Source organism: Momordica charantia, assembly GCF_013281855.1.
Source record: "Momordica charantia cultivar OHB3-1 chromosome 9 unlocalized genomic scaffold, Mcharantia_2.0 BLBB01000009.1, whole genome shotgun sequence".
Classification (NCBI taxonomy): domain Eukaryota; kingdom Viridiplantae; phylum Streptophyta; class Magnoliopsida; order Cucurbitales; family Cucurbitaceae; genus Momordica; species Momordica charantia.
The window spans coordinates 26,309,163-26,333,954 of NW_028275167.1; the positions used below are offsets into that span (position 1 = coordinate 26,309,163).

Sequence of the window (24,792 nt, forward strand, 5' to 3'; positions counted from 1 at the left end):
TGTCTAATTTTTTATGATACATAATTTATTTAATGTGTTGAGATGGGTATGCAAAAGTTTTGCAGCAAAATTGTGTTTTCGAACAGTAACTCAATAGGAAAAGAAGATGGGCCCTTGTTAGAAACCCTGGCGTGCTTTTTTTCCAGGCAATATTTTTCCATATCATTTATCTTAATTTATTTTCAGAAATAGTTTACCGTATAGATAATATCCATAGTTTTACTATTAAAAATAGAATTATTATTGTTATTACTATTTTGGTTTATTTATTTATTATTTGAAGGCTAAATTTCAAGTTTAGTAATTGAACTTTGAAATGTTTCTAAATTTTAAAAGGTATATAACAAGCCTCTAAACTTTTAAATTTATACCAAATAGTCTCTAAAAACTTAATAAGTTAATTGAACATAAATTGTAATTTAACCTTATTTTAATTTAATGAATGGGCTAATGACAATTGCAGACGTGTAGTCTTATTACTTATCCACGTGTCCCTCACCAACAGCAAATTACATTCAAAACAGATCACTTTTCAAAATAAAATTTATTATTATTATTATAAGATTAATAATACCTATATAACATTAAAAAAAAATCGAAAACTACTTCGTTAATTTCAAAATAAAATCAAAGGGATTGTCAGTCAGTTCCCATAATACATATATTAAAAATACAATCACTTTTATTTCTATCCATATTTCCTAGTAATACCAATAAATAATGAACAGTTATGATTCCTGAATAGAATGCTGAATGCTATTCCTCCTACAACAATGTGTTTTTTAGATCCTCTCCCATTTTAAGCCATATATTTGATAATCTCATTCAAATCTTAACATTGTACCTGTCCATCTACATTGTTACAGACCGGAGATGGGATTGACGTAATCTTCTTCCGAAAGTTCAGGCCGTATGAAGCATCCTTCATATTGTACATCAGCTTGTCGAGGCCAGTAAAAGTGCCCAAATTCTCTTACAAGCTCTGGAACAGTTGGATGCAACTACTTTCTTTTCCACTACGAGGATGTTCGTGTAAAGAAGTCGTTCACAGCAAGATTCGCATCTCCATGGGCCACCGCATCTTCGGGCTCTGGCATATAGAGAGTTGTAGATGAAGCCTGCAAAATGGAAATCGGATCAATCACATTCAAAACTATCATTTTCAGGTTTATGTTGGAATTCACATTCAACAGGTTATGGATTGCTAAATGGCGTAACATAAATAAATGATATGCACAATGATTTATTTCGCAAACTTGGAGTCCTATCACATCAATGAAACACATTTTACCCAGAAAATGGTAGTGTCTCGACTCTCGAGTAAACGCTCCAAGGTACCTTGAGCACAAAATTCTAACGTATTGAACATTATGTATATGTACAATACTTGCACATAGTCATAAAAATAAGAATCACTATTTACGGTTTCTATGAACCTTCATCAAGTGATTGAGAGCATAGGGAAATGGATTCATTTCTCCAACCACCAAAGAGGTTACTGAATTATGAATCCAACGGCTTTTCTGGATAGAAACATAAATTATGAACTCCAAACTTAGTTATAAAATGGAAACCTTGCAGCCCTCCAAGACGAGAATGCAATAGTAACGCGTCCCCACCAGCCGACAAAACACCAATTTAGTGCCAATGAATCTATATGATATTATCTACTCAAAAGTGAATCATTTCAAGACAAGACAAATAAATACTCTCTAGCATGTACGGTTTTTTTCTTTTTTCCAGGTTTTAAGGTTTTTAGTATTTACCTTGTTAGAAATAAGAGAGTTCTAGAATTTTTAGAAAGGTCTAGTCTTGGAGGTCTATAGCTGAGAATTTCAGTAATTATCCTTCGGGAAAGTTTTGTTGGGCTTTAGCTAAGTTCGACACTCTTGGGCGAGTGGTCAATTACTAAAGATTTGTGTAATTATCCTCGAGGATTGATGTTTTATTTGTGGTAAAGGTTTTTATATGGCTTCTTCTAGACTTCTGTTTGCACTTCGTTTTTTGTTCACATTTTTCTCGTTTAGTTTTTTTCGCCCCCTAAATCCTACTCCAGGATCAACCATAAAGGTGAGATTGAACTTACTTTTGTATCAAGCTGCATCTCTCCATTATTATCTGTTATGAGGCAAGCTCCATGCCCCTTCAACCATTCTGTGCACTCTTCCAATCCATCTACGTCCTTTTCCTGAACTTCTTCTCCAGATGAAGTAGAAAATCCTAAGACCTGAGCAACGTACGGAACAGGTATAGATGGGCGATACGACCGAGACATGCAATTTACAGCTTTGTAACGCATCTTTTCAGCATAGAGATCTGCAGGGATGCAAAAGAAAAATTATCAGCCAGTCCAATTGGTACTTAACAACATGGTATTCCTCAATGAATTAGCTTTCAGTACAGGGGACCCACCCATCAGGCACGTATTTAAGTTGGGAGCTGCTTTGTATAATCTGAAGAACTTGACATAGTTCCCAGAGGTGACAGCAGAACTAACTGCAAGAGCATGATTCACAGCTACATCTTTTTTCGCTTCGCATGACAACCTTTTCGGGACAAAGAGAAAGATATTCAACAGCAAAATCATTCAAGACAAAGACTAATCTTTCATCGTGTTATGCATACAAATCAACATAGTTTTTAAGATTCAATATGACTTTATCAGTAAGCTACTAGCCTTCAGAATGTTAAGCGTGTACCAAGGCAACAATCAATTCCACTGGAAAAATAACAAAATCAAGAATGTAAAAAAACAGGAAATGATTCTCTACTGACCTTGACATCAATGATAAAAGATCTCTTTTGTTGTTAGAGTGCAAGATCGCACAGAGTAAGTTATAAGCAGCAAATTCCATAAGGCATCCCTCAATCCCCTCAGCATACAGAGTCGTCAGCTGTGATTGGCACTGAAATCACAGAAAACACAGATTTGAAACTTCTTAAGATAATTCATTTTTGGGTGCATAAGCTTGTGAATGATTCCCAAAGTAACAAAGTTAAGATACTAGACTTAGATATTAAACAGTGGACTGAATTGATCTTATGTGTTATTTAAGGATGAAAGGTCCAGAATATGGTGTCTGTGTATTCAGATCGAAACTCCTATGCCAGCAGTTAAGAATATTTCCACACAAACCTGATTATACTCGGGTAGGTCTCCAACTTCTAAGGCTAGTCGAGCATGAGTCTCGTATACCTGAGAGGTTTCACCAATCATTAACATGGTTCCACACAGAAGGGAATGGAAATAAACATGATGAAATTGTACACGACCATATAATGATGAAAAATAGTATCCTTCATAACCAGATACAAATATACCTTAACAGTTAGTTGATTGCGAATTCTCTGTACAGTTAGATCCTGACGAATGGATTTCAATTGATCACATTTATATAGATAATTCTTTTGAGACATTTGAACCATATTGAGAGCTTTCTCCAGAACTTCCTCTGGTCTTACCTGTGATGTAAAATAAAAATGAACATAATAAAGTTCAAAGAAAAAATTACTACCTACTAATTTTATTCAATTTCAATTATGAACGTCCTGAAAAGAACAAATAACTAGATATTGATAATTACACTGCTAGGGTCAGGAGCAGAAGTAAGACGTAGATAACGCTTCTCAATTTCCTGGCAGGTCCCTTTAATGGTAAGAGCATCCCAGTCAATGTCTTCAACAGCTCTGCAGCCACCATTTTCTAAATTTCTTCCAAGAACCAAGGCATTAGCCTTTCGAGTATACAAGTCTCCAATTCCAGATCTTTTAGGTTTGAAGTGATTATTTTCTGCCCGATGGCCATGCCCTTTTTCGAAACGCTTGGATCGGTTTTCCCGTTTCTTTTTCTCTTCAGGCGAATTTGCAAGGGCCATGGCTCCAGAGTAGTATGCTGTCAAACTTTGCTCCTTGTCACTATCACTAGATGCCCCATCATTATCAGGTGTGCTCCCATCAGCAACTCGCTGCTTCTTTGGTGGTCCTTGGGAAATCTTGCTCACAGATCTCTGATCCCACAGAGGAAATCTTGAATTGCTCAAATCCTTAGTCTCAGAGCTCCCAGATAAAGTCTGCATGCAATTTCTCAAATCAAACGATTGAAAAACTATTTAAGATGGGATATATGATAATCAACTGAACATTTATAAATTATAAGACTGTTTACTGTAATTCTAGAAATGGGGCAACGCCAGAAAGGAAAAAAAAACACACACGCGCGCGCGCACACACACATCTTATCCTGTAGGTATTTAAGGTAACAAGAATGACACCAATCGAGATTGAATATTACCACGTCATACAAATGAAAGAGAGACTGTCCAGGAAAGCGTAGGGTAATAGTGAAGTAAGGAATAAACAAAGGCTACCTTTTTGTCTCTTTCACTAACATTGGCCCAGCCACCATATTTAGCAGAACCATTACTATAAGGGGCAGGTGCTTCAGCTGGTTTTTCCTCCGGTAAAGGCTCCCATCTACTTTTGGATCTTCTACTCGGGCTTCTTTTGTACTTTGGCAATGAAGAAAGGGAATTTGGACCCTGTAACTTGCTGCAAAATAATGCAAAATATATAAACTTCAGATCCTGTTTACATATTGCAAAATAATGGATGGATAGAAACTCAAATATTTTCCATCATCGTACCAAAGAGAAAATTTGTTCCTAATTTCCACATTGAAATTTCAAGTGGAATCAATATCATTATTCTATGATATGAATATCATATATAAAAATTAAAATGGTTTAAAATGTTCATATAACACATGTTCTATAGGCAGGGTAAAAGAGGAGAGCCAAGAATTTGTTAGACAAAAACATCGGGTAAGACTGCCATATATCAATTCCAATAGGCACCAACTTAAGCTGAGAGAGAGAGAGAGAGTACTCTATGTAAACTGCATCTGCACTTGGCAATGGAAACAGAGGCTCAATATCCCAGTCTTTTGTATAAAGCGTGCCATCAGCTGTTGCCTTCGTAATCATCTGAAATGGAAAGAAAAGGACTAATCAACCAAATGAAAACTAAGAATCAAAATTAATAATCTTAACAAGCACATAAGATCAAAGATGATATGCACAAATGATGTCAAAAGAACTCTACCAAAAATTAAATAGTAAACCATGTAGTTAATATATTTTAATAAGAATCTGCCAAGAATTTACCAATTGCCAAGTGCCAACCATCAATTGAAATTTAAGGCCCTGAACCACTTCATCGCTAAACAATAAATAGCTTACAACTATTTATAAAAGCTTGGTTTCTCATAAAAAAAAAATAATAATAATAAATAAATAGCTTACAACGTAACCACCAAAAAAGGAACCAAAAAATGACGTACTTTTTTAAAATATTAATGCACAAATAATAAAATAAAGCTTTTTTAAATATTGGGAAGAAATTGGAAAATATACATTTGATTGAAAAAATGAACACGTCAACGACAAAATTGGAACTTTCAAAAGATTGAGATAATACTTCAAAGCTGATATAGCTATACTGCTTTCTGCAATAACTGCCTTTTTTATATAAGAAACACAAAGATGCATATTCCTAGAGAAAAAAAATAACTTTTTGCAATAACTTCAATTTGAAACTTTAACTTCTTATATGATAACACTAGCATCGTACCTCCTTTAGAACTGATTGACAAGATGTCATTAGCTTCTCATCTTTACATCGTGCTAAAGCCCTCTCGACATAACCACGCAAAGATTTAGGGAACATTCCAGGCTGCAAGCAAAAAAATATGCACTGCTCTAGAGTCTCCATGTCTTCTTAGAAGTATATAAATGTCAAAATAGTATGACAGGGTTCCTCTAAAACTCTAAGGCTCAAGTAAAAAAAAATTATACACCCTCCTACTTTAAAAGAAACATCAATTTTACACTCCTCTAAAGGTTTTTTTTCTTTTTTTTTTTATCTGTGAGTGTCCAAGCCAACTTGCATGCACCTCCTCAACTAATCTCACAAGACAACCGCCTAACCCAATGGAAACACAGTCTAAGGTTTGTGGAACTGAGCTTTGCATTAACATGTTAAAGTTTCAGTAAATTGTTTTAGCATAACCAGTACATTATTAAAACCAATAACCCATAAATATATAAATAGTGCATTTATTTTCAGAAATAATTATTAATTATTAAATCAGAAAAGAACCTTCAGGACAGACTCTGCAGTATCACTAGACAATTCTTTCTCATTCAGCTTCGGCACTGAAACACTGACATAAGCAGGTTGAACCACAGCATCAGCTGTAGAGCTATCCTTACTGGTTTTTAGTATGCTCAAATTGGAAGCGATCCTAGGGTTTGTTGGAATCTGCAGCTTGGTCCTTCTAGCTTCCAAGGATGGAACAGATTGTGAGGGTAATTGATAGCTCTGGGGAGCCAGATGTGCTGGATATTGTAAATTGGGCCCCTGGGGACCTGCAGTTTTCTGTTGATCCTGAAAGCTATCATAAGAAGTTTTTAAATCTAGAGGCTTTTCAAAGAGAGGTTGAGTAGCATTAGTAAGGTGCACTTGAGAATTTGGAGCCCCATGCTTCCAGTAACCATCATGGTTACCACTAATTACAGCACCAGGCTGGAAAAAAGGGCAAAAGAATAGTCGTTCAACTGACCAAATAACCATTGCAAATATTATAAAAGAACACAAAGTTTAAGAATTGTCTGCAACAAACTGCAAGGAATAAATGTGTCGAGAAAGTAATCAACATCAATGCATATTCATACAACTACAAAGAGCAGAATTTCGAGCATGCAGAAAAGATAGAACAATAAAAAAACCATCACAGTTATAGAAATAAGATGAGCCAACGGCAGTTCCTACTTTTTATCAAAACATCAAAAGTCAGTAGTTAAATACAAAGGTCTACAGGAAAGACATGCATCAAGCTCCGAACTACTAAAAAGAGAGATAAAAATAAGGAAAAAAAAAAGGAATCAGACAGGAATACAGGTAATCATGATTTTTACAGTTCAACTGTAACACAGAATCCAGAGTTGACAGAATCACCCATTTGGCCATCCTATCATCATAGCTTCCACGCAGGCATGAAACATATATTCAGGATAGAAGCTACTCAAAATATAACAGATAAACTTTGCATCAGAAATACCACAAACACATTAAATAGAATTAAACGCTACACATGGCCTTACACAAGAAGTAATCCCAACCATGCACATGGTAGAAGTGAAATTCAAACCTGAGCAGAAGCCAGTTCAGATGAACCAGAATCTGGCCTCCACGAGGGAGTATATGAAGGTGGTGGTTGACTGTTCAGTGCAGATAAACTAGTTGAACCATGAGCCGGATATGCTGCATTAGCAGTGCCTGGAGCAGACAGTTTTTCAGTCCCAGGGGCACAGCTAACTTCTGTTTGACTGTAGTAATCAGCCCACTGATTGTAGGGCTGTTGTTGTTGTTGATAATGTAGAGCTTTTGCATTGGTAGAACTGGAACTATAAGCTCCACTTGAGTCAGGTGCATATTGAGCATATTGATTAGAATTATAATTTCCATAATTGCCACCATTCCATGAGGTAGTCTGATTGCTGTAGCTGCTAGTTGGGTAACCTCCAGCTGTCTGATAATCACCAGGATTGTAGTAAGTGGTTGAGTAACTTGTAGACCCAGCATAAAACCCTGTATTCTGAAATGAGGAAAGGGGCTGATAAGGAGCACCTGTGTTTTGATATGCTCCTACGGGCTGTGAATAAGAATGGTTGGGTTGCTGCTGATAGTTGTTATAGTAACCTTGGTAACCAGCATTTGCATAACCATAAGGATCGGCAGAATTTGAATATGGTGCATAGGCATTGTAATCTTGTGGTGCATTTGATGTCACAAAACTTGATGAACTACAAGCAACAGAAGACACATTTAGACCATCTTGCACATTTCTTGCGGGTGGGAGCACTTGTTGATTATATTGGTAAGCGGAATTTGGGAGCAACCCATTCTCATTGGAACTACCATCCACCTTGTGATTAGCCCATGATATGGCTTCTGGAGCAGATGTCAAAGGTTGATATGTCAATGTCGTCACTGATTGATTTCCATCACCAATGTGTTGCTTCTGAAAAACATGCATGGAAATATATTAGGTCAGCATTGTCATCGTACATGCAAGTTCACTAACTTGCATTCATTGAAAATCTAAAAGACCATCGAAGTGGCAAAAAGATCATGTCTCTAAGTACAGAAGCCAGAAAATAAAGTTATCATGTTCAGCACAATGTACTGCATAAAACCGCTATGAAAGAGAAAGCTATATATATCAACTAAAAACAGGTCTACAGGGGCAAAAACATGTAGCTACTGTAAAACTTCAAGCTTTTTTTTATAGAAGCAGCAGAACTATAAAACTTGAAGACAAACAAATACATTTTCGAATTATCTATAACAACAAATAAGTATAAATTCTATAGGCAAAAAGGTACCATCGACTAAAATTCGGAAGAACTCTCTGTAATAACCACCTTCTTGAGACTTGGAGAGTAAAGACTAGCTATCAAGTAGGCCACTAAAAAACCATTTCACCAACTACATCAATATCCTACTGTTTTTTTATGAACAAATCTGGTACCAATGGATAAAAATTATCTCCTCCCCGAACAATATTAAAAAAAAAAAACGAGAAAGATAGAGAAAAGTAGCATATACAGGCACGAAAATGAAAGTCACGATAATAAAAGAGCAGAACAAAACTAAACTAAAACAATAATATCAACAAGTATATGCTAAAATCGGCACTTGCTGTATTGAAATTTTTTTTATACACTACAACAAAATAGAATCTTAATCATTCTAAGGGCACTATATTTTCCTGTGGCCCCTACATCATTCTTTAATCGTACACATCTATTATACCAGAAAATAATTAAATCCACATAACTTGGTTAGTGTATTACTATTACAATCAAGATTGGCAAGTGCATCCAGAATCTTTCACTAAAATAATACCAAGAAACGAAAGAAGCAACAAAAGACCCCCAATCACCCTTACCACCCTTATCATAAAATGCATCTCAAAAATCTCAACTATTCCTCCGCGAGAAACAAAGCAAACATTCAAGAAATTTGCACTAAACTTAAGGCATAAATAACACGAGACAGAGCTAGAGAAATAAAATAACGATATACATTTTTATTGCTGGCATGGACATATCAACAGACTCTGTTAAGTATCAAAACAGAAAGCCGTTCAAACTTACTGAATGAGCAAAACACATTTCGTTTCAAGTTACGTATCGATTATAACTTCAAGTAAGCCACTAAAATCCATATAAAAAACACACAATGTATAATATCTATATTCCAACCAATGAAATTGTTATATTACCTCGAGCGAACTGGGTTCCGCTGGAGCCACGGTTTCAGTATTGCCGCCTTGATTCATCGTCAAATTAGCATCCCGGAACGCAGCAAAAGCTTGTAATTAACGATTAAGGTTTTAATTTATTCTAGCCAATTCTCTTTACACAAAGATGCAAAACCCTAACGGACTCTCAAAAATCATACCAACCTCAAGTCCCAAACCTATCCTGAAGTGTCACAATAACGAATAATCGACCACTAAACACACTAACTTTCTCGAATCGGATTCAGTCGATCGGAAATCGACAAAATTTCGAGGAGATCAGAGCGAAAAAAGAAAAACTAACTAAAATATCACAAAAAAAACTAACTATTTTCTAATTGCAAAGCGATAACAAAGCACATGAATCTCGAAGAATTCCAAATGCAATCAGTCCAAAGCACACAAAAAAGAGACGGATTCGAACTGAAAGTTTTGTCGGAAAGGAAGAGAAATTGCGAAGGGTTCAAAACCGAGGGAAAATTTTTGGAAGTGGAGGACGATTATTATTAGTTGGTTTTCTTTTGCCCTTTCTGTGTTTTTATTACATATTTTTCCAAAACGCTTCTTTTGACTGTTTAACTTATAAGAAACAATTATATTAGTCAAGTTGCATTTTTGCTATCTCAAAAAATTAATAATTATTATTATTATAATAAATAAATTGCATTTTTCCCTTTCTATTATTTTTTTTTTCCTTTTTACAACAAATGTAACACCTCCACGTGTTTTACGTGTATTTTTATTTGGTTGTTTTAATTCTTAAACTTCTAACCTTCGAAATTGGAAAAAATTGTAATTTATAGACCCTTTTTTTAGTTTAGTTACTTTTGAGTTCGGATGATTCGAACTCAACCTATAAATTTGAGTTTTATTCGAATTATAGACGTTGGACGTGGTCTTGAATAGTTAAGATATTAATAATTTTATATTAATGAATTATTAGTCAAGATTATTCGTTCTATGTATATTTTATGGACAATACATCTATTACATTCTATAAAATTGAACGCTCAACTCTTGCGATGATTTAACCAATAACAACATTTACAATAAGTCTAATAAAAAATTAAAAAAATATATATGGATTATATCCAAATACATATCTGACATTTATAATGGTACAAAAAACTCAATTACATGATGCGAATAAAAGTAGTTAGTAATTGTATTGTAAATAAGTTATATTGTATTAAACTTTGGTCATATAGTATTGAAAAAAATTATAAAATAACTCAACCAAGTACGTATTTCGGTAACCATAAATAATGGTACTAATGGAGACCAGCGTTTGTCAGAAAATAACCACAATATAGAATTAAATTATACCATTGATATTATATGATATTTATCAAATTACTTCACGATCAAAATATTTGGATTAATTTAATTTAAATTTTAATATGACAATATTATAATACTTTGAGTGATAAAATAGATTGTTACGTACACGAGAACGATGCAGCATCACAATTTACGTTTATATACAATGACGACACAAACCTATTGAGGCATCACACATACTTTGTGATGTGTCACAGTGTGTACTCCTCTGTATCAATCACCCCCACCCCAATTACTATGTCCCTACTTGCTAGGTTTTAAGTTTGACCCTAGTGCCGATTTAATGGATAGTTGACTAATGTTCAATGTAACCAAACCACGTCTCATCGTATTAAAGCTCGTCTATCCATCTTACTTTTTCATATTTATCAATCATGAGTAATGTTTATATTCGGACTTTTGATATCGTCTAATGTTACTCTATGGAGGAGAATGTATTAGTAATTACTTTTATCAAATTCTTTTTTAAAGAATTCTTAGTTTTTTTATATATATATTCATTCGAAAGGTGAAGCACCACAAAAATATTATGTTTCAAAAATTCAAAACCACGTGTCTTGTTCGTGAATCTAACTAGTATATATAAATAAATATATAATACGTATAATTTGATACCATATTATAGCTGAGAGTAAATAATCTAGTATGATTTATTTAATAAAGTCACTATAAAATTATTGTAAAGTATCAGCAAATTGAACTATAAATCTAACAAACCAAATATATAAGTAATTAGCGATAAAAAAAACCGAATTATATATAATAATTTTTTTTTTATAAATATTTTCTCAAGGATATGTTGAACTCCACCGAAATTTGAAATGGGCCTCGCCCGGTCCAGCCCATCGATATAGGCTCATCTCAAATAAGTGAGCCCAGTTGAGTCTTCTCGATAAATTTGGGCCAATCGCTATTTAAAAAGGAAAAGTCACTATAAAATTGCTCGGAGCTGCTTACGGTAATCATTTTTGCGAAAGACGAGAAATTTAGGGTTTCATATCCTCATTGTTTCCAGGTGCGCCTCCTCGTTCGAATTTTCTAGGTTTTCTCACTTCGAATCCTTTCACTCCGTATGTTCTTCTTCGAAGCATTTTTTTTTCTATTGAATTCTTGCTTAATTAAGATTCTGTATGGTCTCTGTTTCCTTTGTTCTTCTACGGCATAAGCATTTCTTCAGTAGTTGAATCGTATGTATATTCCCCTGTTTCAATGTTTGTATATTTTGTATACCTGCGCAAGCTATTAGTTGTGGAATACCGTCGCTGATGGTGGTACTGTGATTGTCAATTGTAGATAAAATGCCTCGCTACGACGATCGATACGGTGGTACTCGGCTCTACGTTGGGCGCCTGTCTTCACGGACGAGGTCCCGTGATCTGGATGACCTGTTCAGTCGTTATGGAAGGTAGGAAATTTCTCGCCGTAGTGATTGAATTTGCGCGTTAACATTAGTTTAATAAATTCGAAATCTTTACGCGTTTTTTAGTTGCTTCCTTTTATACTAGTGTTGTCCCGGGTATGCTATTGCTAACATCCTTGTCAGAGTTAATTATTAACTGATACTTCACTTGAGGCCTCTTGAGGTATTTGCCAAGCCCTTTTCTGGGTGCTCGACTGTACATGTGCATTTTGATATATCCATGAAAGTGTGTAACTGTTGATGGGTCTGTATGGTTTAACTTGAGTGATCTTGTTGAAGGTTTCTTGGCTTATGCCAAACCTGGAGGTCTATGGTGAGAGGGTACCCTTGGTGCATTTGGCGAGTCTTTCTATTATGTTATTGCCTGTTTTTATGGAAATGCCAAGAATCTCAGAATGGTGTTTAGTTCATCTATGAGGGGCGAGGTGTCAACCCTTTGATACTTGTATCAAATGATGGCCTTACCTGTTTCTGGAACCCATTTGCGCAGAGTACGCGATGTGGATATGAAGCGAGACTATGCATTTGTTGTATGTATTTCCCTCCCTCTCCTCCATATGTTTTTTCTTTAGGCTGTACTTGCAACAAAAAGATGCTATCTGCCATGCATTCATTTTTCTACTTAATGGGTCATGTTAGTTTTTGCAAGCGTGATCTTTTTTCTTGGTCTATCTGCTCAAACATCTGATAACAGGAGTTTAGTGATCCCCGAGATGCCGATGATGCAAGATATAGTTTAAATGGGAGGGATGTCCATGGAAGTCGAATCATTGTGGAAATAGCTAAAGGGGTATGCACCATGATCTTTCTTGACAAAGCTTTCATGAATATATTATGATTTCCCAACTTCCGTTTGACATATCTATTTCTTTTAGACTCTAATGAATAATTTGCTTTAGACAGTTACAAGCAGTTTACTATTTCTTTCATTTTTTGGTGGGCACTGATCTGTTTTGTGCTTTTGAAACATTTTATTAATACTTTTGGAATATCCTTCAATCTTCATCATATTCATGTACAATTTCTGTATTTTTATAGTCACATTTGTTTTTTTAATAAAAAACCGAGCTTTTGATTAAGACAAATGGAAGAGAAACAGGTGGATATACAGTATTTTTACAGTCCCATTTGTTCCTTATAAAGGCTATATGTAGTTATACTGCCTTGCTCAGGTAAGTTTATCTTTATTTGTTTTGTAAACATTTCTTTGAATGTGATGGAGATATTCAATCTTGATTTAGGTACCCCGTGGTCCTGGTGGATCACGTGAATATCTTGGTCGAGGCCCTCCTGGAACTGGGCGATGTTTTAATTGTGGGATCGATGGCCACTGGGCTAGGGATTGCAAAGCTGGAGACTGGAAAAATAAGTGTTATCGGTGTGGGGAACGTGGTCACATAGAAAAGAATTGCCAGAACAGTCCAAAGAAATTGAAGTATGTTATCTTTTCCATTGTGTTTTCTTATTGGCCTTCCATTTTTAAAGGGTTTATCAGTAAGATATAAGCTATGACACAGGCGTGGAAGTTACTCACGTTCTCCTAGCCCTCGCCGTGGTGGTGGTAGAAGTCGAAGTCGTAGTTACAGCAGAGGTCGTAGCTACAGGTTTGTTGCAATGAACTGTTTTCATTTATATATTGTTTTAAAAAGCTTCCATTTCGGTTAATATTGCTTTACAGGTCTTCATGAGTTTGTTGATTCAATTCTCAACTTCTTGAGCTTCTTTTATGTTTTGTGTCCACAGTCGGTCGAGATCACCGATTAAAAGAGAGAGAAGTCTCGAACGATCAGAAAAAAGATCGAGGAGCCCAAGAGGCAGGCCGAGCCCAAAGAGGCATAGTTTGTCACCTCCTCCTAAAGCTATGAAGCGTAGCCCCACTCCTGATGAGAGGAGTCCGGAAGAAGCTAGACGTAGCCCATCCCCTGGAAATCGTGACAGTCCTAGAGGAAGGAGCAGAAGTCCAAGGGGAAGAAGCAGAAGTCCAAGGGGAAGGAGCAGAAGTCCAAGGGGAAGAAGCAGAAGTCCAAGGGGAAGGAGCAGAAGTCCAATGGATGAAGCTGAGGACTTTGATGGTGGAAGCAGGAATTATCGGAGGGAGGAAAATGGCTACAGCCGCAGCCCGAGTCCGTTGCCCAGAGAAGAAAGGAGCCCAATAAACGACGAAGATAACAACGGTACTCCAAGGGGTGGTAGCGAGTCTGCATAATAGACAGTTTCTTAATTCTGATTCTGCTAAAGCATAAGCGTTTGTGTTGGGAGTTTTATAAGCGAGTTGTGCCTCAGAAAGACTCATAAAATGGAACTGTATTTTGATTGAACCCCGCCTCCAATATTTATCAGCATCGTATTTTGGCTATTTATCTTGCTTAATTATGATTAATTATATATTAAATAATCCGTTTCATGTAGTCTTTTATCCTCTTCGAAGGTATTCTTCTGGTTTATTAATTTGATTTTATCATTTTATTCTGTATCAAATTATGACTTGTGAGTCCTGTCTAAAGAAAATTTTGGAATTACCATTATGGGCTTATATTTCAACTCTCTTTCTTTACAGAACAGAATATAGTTGGAGGTATGATAATTTCCACCTTAAAATCACCCCTAGCTGTGGCTTGACTTTCTTTCCAATCCATTTTTCACCATAAGGCAAATCTCTTAGGCGAAGAATTAACCGTAGTTTCAAGGTGTAGAATTATCAAACTCTTAATGAGTTCCAAATGAAGGTAATTAATTTGTAATCTTTACTTTCTCAAAAATAAAAAAAAATAAGTAACATCATACCTCTCATGCAATCTTTTAATTTATAATTGGAAAATTAAGTTCACCTAAATATTTAATTTTATAAAATTAATAATGGTATACTAGTTTGGATTTTGTTTTATATCTAAAGCTGTTTGCTGTTTGATATAATTATTAAAAAAGTTCCAATCTCATTTTCATCCCTAAACTTCTAGATTTTGTTACATTTTTCATTTTTTTTTTCAAAAGTTACAATCCTATTATTAAAATTAATAATATATATTTTTTAATACAACATTTAGGATGAAGATTCGAACTCGTTTAGACAAATATCTTGACCAATCGAACTATACTCTTGGCACTATGAAATTAATAATGGTCTACAACTTTACATAAATAAAATAAGGGTTTGACCATTTGTACAAAAGCAAATATAAATTCGAGAAATTAAAAAAAAGAACTCCATAAGGTCTCTCTCTGTCTCTCTCAAAATCCCAACCCTAAAATACTTCTTACCTTGCATGTAAAACTTTCCATTCAATTATACCAATGATTTGAAGAAATGAAAAACTAGCCGTTACAAATTAAAACTTCCACTCTAAAATAAATACATATATATACTCACAGAGATTTGGAGAATCTCCATCCAAATCTTGTTCTCTTATTTTCAGAGAGAAAACCATATCTTATATATATATATATATATATATTGTGTAGATTTTAGCATGATTTATGGTCGGTGTGCAGCATGCAAGTTTAAGAGAAGAAGATGTCCTTCGGATTGCATTTTCTCCCCTTTCTTTCCTTCCAATAACCCTCAAAGATTTGCCGCTGTTCATAAAATCTTTGGTGCCAGCAATGTCCAAAGATTCCTCCAAGTATGTATATCTTATTTAATATCATGTTTCTTCCTTTTTTTTTCCTCTGATTTATTTAATATTATTTTCTGTACAAACGAAATGAATATAAGTTTACGCTTGAGAGAATTAAAAGTGTCCGTTAGTTATCATTGATATACCATTTTAAATGGAAGTGATTTCAAAATCACTTTGAAACATGACCTAATCATGTTGATAATAAAATACAAGTAGGTTTATGAAAATGACAAAAGTGATTTTGCATATGACATGTCGAAATTTTTGCTTTTGAAATTCGAGTCAGGTTCAAATGTAATTTCAAGAATTTTTTTGTTGGTAAAAACAAGAAAGTATCAAACAAGGCTTAAATTAACGGTGCAGTAAAATTCTCTCTATTTTCTTATGGAGACGACACAGCGGCAAGGACATGAGACCTTGTGATATCACCTATCTTGTATATGAGCCTTGTGCTAATCATGTTCGGCTACACGACACTTATTGTTGTGGAATCAGCTATACTGTGCTGATTACAGTGTTGTTCAGCTGCACGGTAGATCACAGTGAGCTACACGATCCTAGTATTGCTTAATACAGACAACAAGTCCCAGTTATAGGAATCTATGCATGAATTTAAAAAATGAAAAATAAATGGTAATATTTCTCTCTATTGACTCTCTCCCTCTCTCTTTGGACAAATTTAATAGCAAATTCCTATGCATCTCCGGGCTGAAGCAGCAGAAACCTTATTTTTCGAAGCAAAGTGCAGAATTGAAGACCCAGTTTACGGGTGTGTCGGGATTATTTCTCAATTACAGCACCAATTACACGTGGCGGAAATCCAGTTGGCCAAAACTCGAGCTGAGATTGCTCTGATTACTGACACGTTGTAAACAGGCAGCTTTGAAAAAAAAAGCTCTTTTACTGATGTAATTTATACTTTCCTAAGTTTTAATTACTGTGACTGATCATTCTCAAATATCATTATCCCTATTTGAATTATTAGTCCATTTTTTCTATTTTCTGTGATAGAATATAATAATTTTTTTAAAATTTTTTTTTGTTTGAAGAGTTCATTACAAATTTGGTGATTCATGGGAATAAGGTCCTAATTAGAATTGGGTTGCCGTGGGACTAAGTTGCAAGTTTTTTGGGCTGAAGAAGGATAAGACTAGTAATTGCAAGAGAAATCTAATTAAGTGCTTTATCTAAAATTAAATTTTGAATATTTTATATTATATATTTTGAAAATTTCTTGAAAGATTATCGAAAATTTTTAGAAGTTCAGGGTTAAGATTTCGATATTGTAGAAATGTTATATATCGCCTCAAATAGGATTCTTTTTCCTGAGTTAAAAAGTTGCGAGAGAATATAGTGATTTTTATTTTTTAATTTTAAATGAAGAGATTTCATACGAAGAATGAATTGTAATCGAAATTCCGTTAGTATACCATATGTGTTTTGTTTTCAAACCTTTCGATCGCAAGTAGAGTCTTACAAAGAAGTATAGATTTAAACGTTGGTTTTTTTCTTTTTTTGACTTGTTTCAATTTCGACGATGCAAGAACCCATCAATAATTTTCGAACCTTTCGATCACAGTTAAAGAAATGTTGATGTTTCAAAATTGTGGAATGTTTGAAAACAATGAAAGAAACTACTTTTTATAGTTTTTTAATATTGGCTTAGATTTTAAAAAATGCTTTAAAAAAGTGAATTACAAAACAAATCTAGTAAGTTTAGTTTTCAAAATCAAAAGGGTTATCAAATGTAGCTTAAGATTTCAACATTTTCCACCCTCAATTGGGTGAAGGAGAGCAGAGCAATAGAATGAATACAGTTTGTATAATTTTCATTTACATGTCATCGTTCTCCCAACATATAACCGAATCTGTTTTGTAAGAATTGAAGTGTTTGTTTTTTACAGAAACAAAACATTCACATGTCGGTTTCCCTAAATTCACCTTTGCCAATTCAGCAGTAAACAAACCAAGTATAAGAGTCGGGATACGGAAATACGATTTCCATCTTCACATGCATCGCAACTCCACATGCAGAGGTTTATGATATGTATGCCTTAACCAACTCTGAATAGTTGCACGCAAAGCCTGTTCTTGGACAGGTGATCTTACCACTGTTTTCCTTGGCCATTTTTTCGAGAGCCTGACAAAGGCCGATATCAAACACAAACTAAATATTTCGAGGAAGAAAAGATACAAACCTGATCAATATATAACCAAAATGATGCTAACCTTGGTGCTGTAGACGTAGCCATTCGGAAGAACTTGTGGTGGGTTCTCAGTGTCCATGAGCTCTTTCGTTATGTAGCACACGAGCTTTGAGTGATGCTGCTTCGAGTAAGGCAATGGCACTGCCAGCTTCCTAAAACTTTCCTGTGACAGTGGGTCTTCCTTGGTGCAATCATCCTCATAACAGTATCTAAGCAGGTCAAGGCAAACTTATCTGTATCATAGTAGTTGAGTGAAAGATCATCTGAGATGCAATACTCTCTTTTCATTTCAGAGGGAATTGAAAGATGACTATGGGACGTAATGTTTTTCGTTGAAAACGCTCTCTATAAGCACTTTTTTGAAAAGAGCGAAGTCCTCCACTTCTAGAATTTAAAAGCACCCGGCAATTGCCAATATAGGGAGTTTTTCTTTTAGTTGTACGTGTATTAATTGGATGGAAAGAGTTAAACTGCAGTGAATGTGAATCACATATTATGAGACAAGTAAATAATTAAATAGGGATACGGAGTTTTGAGAGCAGACAAGCCAGCTTGCAGATAAATATTAAGCAATGGCTCGAGTGTCATGCCATATATTTTGCAGAACTCCTGTCTAAATACGTCCACGAGATTATCCCACTGTTTTGGTTCAAATAAGACCTAAAAAGCACAAAAAAGGAAAAAGAAAATAGATCAACCATATGCTTCAAATCAACTTAGATAATTCGAGCCCTTCCCAGATAAAGTTTGCAACTCCATAGCCACGTCGCATCTCAAAAGGGAATTGGAATTAGAAGGTAGGTAAATCGTGAAAGAGGAAGAAAACAAAAATAAAGAACTATTTGCAGAAGAAACATTCAGCCATCATGGGTAAGAGTAGCAGCAAGCGCTTATTTATTTATTTTTATTATTTTTTTTTGAAAACTGGGAGTCGAAGCTTTGCTCCCCTATACTCAGGGGCTCCCGTGCCTACCTCAAGGTCCAGACTTGGGAGACATCAAGAATTTTTGGTATTAAGCTCATCAGAAGGTTTGAACTTGGGACCTCCAAGTCAGTATGATCAAGAGATTCCAAGTCCTTGCCAACCAGGCTACCCCGCAAGTGCTTATTTAAAATAATTTTATACAGTTCAAACTAACATAAAATTTAAACGTTATATTTGATTAGTTAGAGAAAATGAATCATAGCTTTTGGTTCTAATCACACGAATTACCTTGTATACAGCACACTCTGTACTACTCTTGAAAGCTAAAGTTGCCATGACACGCTGCAATTCTTTCATATGGGTGGCTCCCCATGGAGCAAGGTACTTTCGTGCATAGGTAATAGCTTGCATATTCTTGTCAGCCCGCACCAATTCTATGAACTCTTGAAGCCTCAGTTGAAACTCAAATTTGCTCTGTCATCAGAAAAAGAAAAGAAAGCAACAAGATAAGCAAGGTGAAAGAACTTGTGTAACTCTAAATTGCTTTTGGAAATAATTCAAAAAATTTATCAGTTACATGACATAATTAAGGCTGATACCATATAATAATGATATCCTAATGGTTGCATTAAGACAGCAAGCATGGAACTAACTAATTGCCCCATATTGTAAGAAAATACTAGAATTAGATATATAGATATTCAAGAAGGGGAAAGTAGAATTCATTGTAATGAGAAATTTCTCAAATCAATAATGCTTCCTTCGCACATACACATTTGGGAGATGGGTAGGACATCTTCTACCTTCACTCAAATATCCTTTGTTCAGCCACGCCTTTGCATCCTAATGCTTAGAGGCTTTAGATACAATGTTCTTAATAAACAAAAATTTTGTGTTAGTCCATATTCCTAAACTGAACACTCAACAGTTCGATTGGTCTTTATTAAACTATTATACTATAATTCATTGTTTATACTTCATCAATAAACTATTTTTATATCGATACAGTTACAAAAATCAATTCTAGATTTAAATTCATCATTGATGCCTATGGATGACTATGATGTTGAAGAAACTGACGGACTTTGATCTATTGGTAATAAACAAAAAGTTTCGTATACTACTGACACTATCTTAAAAAACTCTAAGGTTTATCTCCTTCCAAAGAAACAACAAGAAAGTCCAAATGGCACAATTCCATAAAACCTTGGCTTTGTTCCTAAAACTAAACCAGCAAAGCATTCCACCACCCAGTTCTCAATCTGACTTGGAAGACAAACCAAGATGCTGAACTCCTTGAACAACCGATGCCATCCATTTGCAGCAAACTCACACTGGAGAAAAAGGTAATCTAGAGACTCCTCAGCCTGCTAACAGAGGCTGAAAACCAAGGGGAGAGCGTCCAATTTTATATGTAATTTATCAGCTGTGTTATGCTTCTACAGCAAAGAGACCACATAAAAAACTTAACTTTTTTTGGAACCTTAAACTTACAAATTTGGTCCACCAAAGGAACCTTCAATCTTTTATTAGATCTAGTCGAATGGAGAAAGGAGAGGAGAAGCTGCCAATGGAATCAATGATCCAACGAAGTCTATCACTTTCCACTCCCAATCTAAAAGATTCTCTTTTTTCAGTGAAGGCAACCCAACTCCCTATTTCCCTGTAGATTTTCTCAAAGAACAGTATAAAATTTTGTGGATTAATGCAGTGTTTGCTACTCTTTGGCGCTTGTGTTTGAAAGAAATCAGAGAATTTTTTAAGGGCTTGAAGCTAGAACAGATATCCTTTCGGATATCATAAGAACTCATTCTTCTTCCTGGTGTCTTCTATCTAAGGAGTTCTGTAACTATGATCTTTTGCACATTCTTGCCAATTGGAAAGCCTCATTATAACCCTTTGGCTTTGTGGGGATATCACATTCCCCTTTTTTTTTTTACATGATTCTCTTGATTAATATATTTATCCGTTTCTTATATTGTAGATTTTAAATTCATGATTTATGTCCATAGATGACTATGAATTGAAGAACCAGACTTTGGTCCATTGGTAACAACCAAGTTACCCAATGTGCAAAAAATATCAACAAATCTTGAACAATCTCCCATGCTTGAGTGATCAATTAAAAGCATGTCTACTTCAAATTAAATTTATATAAACAATAAACTTTTTTTAACAATAGAAACGGATAAATAATAACTCAAGGCTTCAAAAAATTTGACCTGAGCATGTTGAACCAAAGTTAATATTTTACAATTATTGGATACTCCTCCAGAATTAAATTCTCGATCCATCATTCATATTGATTCTGTAAACTTAGAAAAGTTACCAAATTTCAGAAGCAACAATATACACGACCTAAGTTAGTTCAAAAGGAATTGCATTCAATTAGGTCTAGGAGAGTCACAAACCCACTAGAGAAACCATACACTGTTATACTTCCAGCATTAAAAAACTTCTGAAATGGTATGCAGTTGCAAGAAACATGTAAAACGAGAAGCCTATATAGGTAACAAGACAGATAAATTACAATGCAAATTAGGTAACAAGACAGATAAATTACAACGCAAATAACTAAATTGCATCATTCGTTGCTGATATACATTGGGATGAATTAGTTATTTAAATGAAAGACTCTTGAGAACCACCACATATACCTTGGACTTCTTCAACCTCGACTTGTTATCAGCACACCAGGAAAGTGCAGGTGCTATCTCCTTGTTCTGAAGGGCATCAATAACCCTTTTGGCTTCTTGAAAGACATCAATGTCGACAAGATCCTGAGATTTATGACTAACTAGTCAAAAGCAGATTCTATATTGCATAATGCATAAAGAATGCTAGAAAAAAAATTTTTATTTATTTTTTAAATAAACAGTAAGGTGCTAACATTCAACTGCGTTTCAATTTCCTCAACAGATATTTCATGCATAGTCATTGCATAAGAGTCATATGATGTTAGAGGATATGTTTTATTAGTTGATACAACTATTATACATCTGCATAATATGCATCGATCATGAGTAAATTGGGTTTCGTTCCATTTCCACTTAACTGCAGCTTAGAAGTATGAACTATCCTCCATAAAGTTGTAAATATTTTTTTTTTCCTTCATGGAGACACATTTTTGGTTAAGAAAATAAAGATCTTTACCCCCTTTCTCCACGACCAAAAAAACATGTGTATATACTAATCACTACCACTTAAAGGAATCGAGAAGGTGATCAGTCGGCAACTACGAACAGAAAAATCTATCTGCCAAACTAAAGAAACGCTGACCTCAAATGTTTATGATCCAGATATTATAATAGAGGAACTCTTTCAAACATAAGAATATCCTTGTCAAATCATTATAGAAATGATTTCCAGGCAATAATTCTTTGGTGACTCAAAATGTTTACGGACAACGAGATCCCAGATTTCTCATCAGTTCAAAAATCAAATTAGAGCAAGTGTAACAACCTGAATGTTGGCGCTTTCTGATAACTTCATTGCAGTGTCGAAATATGACATCCGCAACATATAGTCCACAAGGATCCTTTTCAAGCGTGTGCTGTTCCATTCGGTCAAATTATCAGCATCGGCCGATTCTAAATGGCCTAGTCTAGCGCGACACTTCTGTGCTTGCATCTGCTCGGTGCGACTGCCTTCTTCCAACTTAACAACAAAAAGAAACGAAAGATAACAGAAAGTTGAAGTCTTTTTTCTATAATGAAAGGCAAATCCATATTAACAAAGCGAGCATTCTCTATTCAAATTCACCAAGTAGGCCAGTTACAACACAGTTCTCACAAGCTACCAGTATAATCCAAGTCGAATTCTAGACTTCATCAAGATTCACTGACATCAAGAAAATCTGGTCTCCAAAGAAGCAACAAACGAAATCATGTGTACAGAAAAGTCGTTCTTTTATTTACGAGTAAGACAGAAAAACACGCCCTTACAAAGAAGCTCTTCCTCGTTACTTGGCATTTTAGAAAGAACAATTCAAGAATGTTCGCGAAAAGGAAACCCTAGAACTACCGACCTTTCTCTTCAACCCTTGCAATCTGGATACGAGCGAATTGAAGTGGTGTACGGCCTCTTCCCTCGACATAGCATCGCGGTCAGCGGCATCAGTGACGCTCGATATCACCGCGGAGACCTCCTTCTCTACGACTCGATGATTAGCTCGAATCGTCTTCTTGTAGTGCTCAAAGGGAACCCTAATAAACTGATGTTCCAGCTTTAGAGACTCCGCCAATCCGCTGAACTTCGAGGGCGGAGGGGTAATTGCTGCGGCGGCGACATTTGCCATGGCGGTTTCAGTCGCGGAGCCGTTGGGAATGGCATCAACCTCCATAGACGCAAAGGCAGAGACAAACAGAGATGGAAGCTTGGAGAGGAATTCTGTTTCTGTTCAAAGCTGGAATGAACCTTTTTTCTTTTTTTTTTTTGTTAAGGGTGAAAATTGGAATGGACACTTTTGGTAACTGCACGGCAATCTTTACTCTGTTTTGATGTTATTTATTATAAATTTCTGCATAAATGATATAATTCTCCAATTAAAATATTTTTTTTTATAAAGAAAAACGAATTAAAGCATTTATGTCCGATTAAAAGACTGTAAGTTTGAATCTCTGTTTTAATGTAACTTAGATAAGTGTGCTAATATTTTCTAATTAAAATAATAGTAAAATTTTAATTCATTTTATTACATAGTAAATAATATTAACAATAATAAATTTTATTCAAACCATCATCACTAATATAAAATCTATATCTATATTATGTCTAAATGTGCTATGGTTGAGAATCTTTAGCTCCCTATTTTGCCTCCAACTTTTAAATACATACATATTTTTTCCTTCAAATTTCTACGAGAGACAGGACTCTTCGAGTTAAAGTGTCTGACATAACAAATTCAAAAAAGTTGTGACCATTCGATGAAATAAGGAGTTTAATCCAAAAGAGTTGTAACTGTTCGAGTGAAAATATGTGTTGAGAGAAGTTAATCCCATGAAAAGTAACTGTTTGACGAAGATATTGCATCTATCCATGTATAGGTGTCATAACAAATAATCTATAAAATGGAAGATTATGTCTTTTTCTTCTATGACCTAAAACTCATTTCCAAAATATTAATGAAGATTTTTCTTATCATGAGTGAAAACTGAATCATGTCAAAATAATATTTGAGAATCGAGGAACATATTTAATTGATTAAGAGATAGAGTAACAAAATTATGTATTCGTAATATCTTCAATTTTTATTTTTTTTTAGATTACTTTTAAGTTATATGTTCATCATACCTTTATGTTTTAATATTTAGTTAATGGTATTTTCAAGTTTGATTTAATATTTAGTTAATGTTGTTTTCACTTTGATTTTAGTATTAGTTTTCTTATTTGTCTTAATATGATTTTTTTATTGCTGTTGTTTTTATTTTATTTTTCTTGGTCATGTATTTCTTTATCCCACATTTTTTAAATGATTTCATGGTAGTACATAATATTCAATTTATTTCTCGAATTTCAATTCTTTAATTTTGGTTCATTTTTCCTTATTACATAATATACAAAAGATAAATTAATGAGTAAATAATTTAAGAAAATACACAAAAAGATTATTGTTGTATTCTTTAAAAAAATGACAACCAATAATAATTGTCCGGTTCAAATGAATTTTGCATTATGTTTGCATAGATAGTAATGAATCATTGTGGGCACTGGGCAGAAGTTCAGGAGAGAGTAATATAAAGTTCTCACATTAAAAATATAAATTTAAGATGAAAGAGATAGATCCTCATTCATATAGTTAGATAAGATTATGTTTTTTTTTTCTTATTTACTATTTTGGTTTAATTTATATTTACCTCGTAAACTTCAATTTTTGTATTGTGTCTATTTTTAGTTTTTTAATATCAAAACATTATTTT

The 24,792-nt window shown here is 34.5% G+C and overlaps 3 protein-coding genes and 1 long non-coding RNA gene across 7 annotated transcripts; 2 read left to right on the forward strand and 2 right to left on the reverse strand.

Moving 5' to 3' along the window:
• Positions 1 to 584: 584 nt before the first annotated feature.
• Positions 585 to 9,888, reverse strand: SAC3A (SAC3/GANP/Nin1/mts3/eIF-3 p25 family). Its single transcript, XM_022283593.2, has 13 exons — positions 9,347 to 9,888; positions 7,208 to 8,080; positions 6,157 to 6,582; positions 5,629 to 5,730; positions 4,885 to 4,982; positions 4,368 to 4,548; positions 3,585 to 4,070; positions 3,322 to 3,462; positions 3,137 to 3,196; positions 2,776 to 2,906; positions 2,413 to 2,546; positions 2,087 to 2,316; positions 585 to 1,118 (listed from the first exon to the last, which is right to left on the reverse strand). Exons 1-13 carry the CDS (start codon positions 9,401 to 9,403, stop codon positions 1,017 to 1,019), a joined length of 3,021 nt encoding a protein of 1,006 aa, XP_022139285.1. The 5' UTR covers positions 9,404 to 9,888; the 3' UTR covers positions 585 to 1,016.
• A 1,705-nt stretch (positions 9,889 to 11,593) lies between these two features.
• On the forward strand, positions 11,594 to 14,533 carry LOC111010076 (uncharacterized). 4 transcript variants are annotated; one of them, XM_022283375.2, is made up of 7 exons: positions 11,594 to 11,720; positions 11,999 to 12,110; positions 12,616 to 12,655; positions 12,820 to 12,915; positions 13,367 to 13,560; positions 13,643 to 13,729; positions 13,869 to 14,533. In XM_022283375.2, exons 2-7 carry the CDS (start codon positions 12,004 to 12,006, stop codon positions 14,329 to 14,331), a joined length of 987 nt encoding a protein of 328 aa, XP_022139067.1. In that variant the 5' UTR covers positions 11,594 to 11,720; positions 11,999 to 12,003; the 3' UTR covers positions 14,332 to 14,533. The 4 variants fall into 4 exon arrangements, with proteins under 4 accessions (XP_022139067.1, XP_022139068.1, XP_022139066.1 ...); XM_022283376.2 differs by having other exon boundaries at positions 11,640 to 11,747; XM_022283374.2 differs by having other exon boundaries at positions 11,641 to 11,775.
• A 585-nt stretch (positions 14,534 to 15,118) lies between these two features.
• On the forward strand, positions 15,119 to 16,723 carry LOC148209279 (uncharacterized). The gene is made up of 2 exons (XR_015787304.1): positions 15,119 to 15,745; positions 16,429 to 16,723. It is a non-coding gene; the product is annotated as an uncharacterized LOC148209279 (long non-coding RNA).
• Positions 16,724 to 17,545: 822 nt separating this feature from the next.
• LOC111010128 (LisH/CRA/RING-U-box domains-containing protein) lies at positions 17,546 to 23,326 on the reverse strand. The gene is made up of 7 exons (XM_022283462.2): positions 22,902 to 23,326; positions 22,337 to 22,531; positions 21,532 to 21,654; positions 19,163 to 19,348; positions 18,476 to 18,609; positions 17,972 to 18,158; positions 17,546 to 17,882 (listed from the first exon to the last, which is right to left on the reverse strand). The coding sequence occupies exons 1-7, from the start codon at positions 23,214 to 23,216 to the stop codon at positions 17,781 to 17,783; spliced, it is 1,242 nt and encodes a 413-aa protein (XP_022139154.1). The 5' UTR covers positions 23,217 to 23,326; the 3' UTR covers positions 17,546 to 17,780.
• Positions 23,327 to 24,792: the final 1,466 nt, after the last annotated feature.

What these genes read in the sequence shown, in the direction of transcription:
- SAC3A (XM_022283593.2), bottom strand. Translation starts at nt 9,403, where the DNA reads ATGAATCAAGGCGGCAATACTGAAACCGTGGCTCCAGCGGAACCCAGT. An exon ending in TTAGTGAAAGAGACAAAAAG is followed by an intron (nt 4,071 to 4,367) that starts GTAGCCTTTGTT and finishes AATTGCATGCAG; the next exon opens with ACTTTATCTGGGAGCTCTGA. An exon ending in AGATGCAGCTTGATACAAAA is followed by an intron (nt 1,119 to 2,086) that starts GTAAGTTCAATC and finishes TCCATTTTGCAG; the next exon opens with GCTTCATCTACAACTCTCTA.
- LOC111010076 (XM_022283375.2), top strand. Translation starts at nt 12,004, where the DNA reads ATGCCTCGCTACGACGATCGATACGGTGGTACTCGGCTCTACGTTGGG. An exon ending in TTGTGGAAATAGCTAAAGGG is followed by an intron (nt 12,916 to 13,366) that starts GTATGCACCATG and finishes ATCTTGATTTAG; the next exon opens with GTACCCCGTGGTCCTGGTGG. An exon ending in AACAGTCCAAAGAAATTGAA is followed by an intron (nt 13,561 to 13,642) that starts GTATGTTATCTT and finishes GCTATGACACAG; the next exon opens with GCGTGGAAGTTACTCACGTT.
- LOC111010128 (XM_022283462.2), bottom strand. Translation starts at nt 23,216, where the DNA reads ATGGAGGTTGATGCCATTCCCAACGGCTCCGCGACTGAAACCGCCATG. An exon ending in CAGAGTGTGCTGTATACAAG is followed by an intron (nt 18,610 to 19,162) that starts GTAATTCGTGTG and finishes TGTGCTTTTTAG; the next exon opens with GTCTTATTTGAACCAAAACA. An exon ending in GCTACGTCTACAGCACCAAG is followed by an intron (nt 17,883 to 17,971) that starts GTTAGCATCATT and finishes GGCCTTTGTCAG; the next exon opens with GCTCTCGAAAAAATGGCCAA.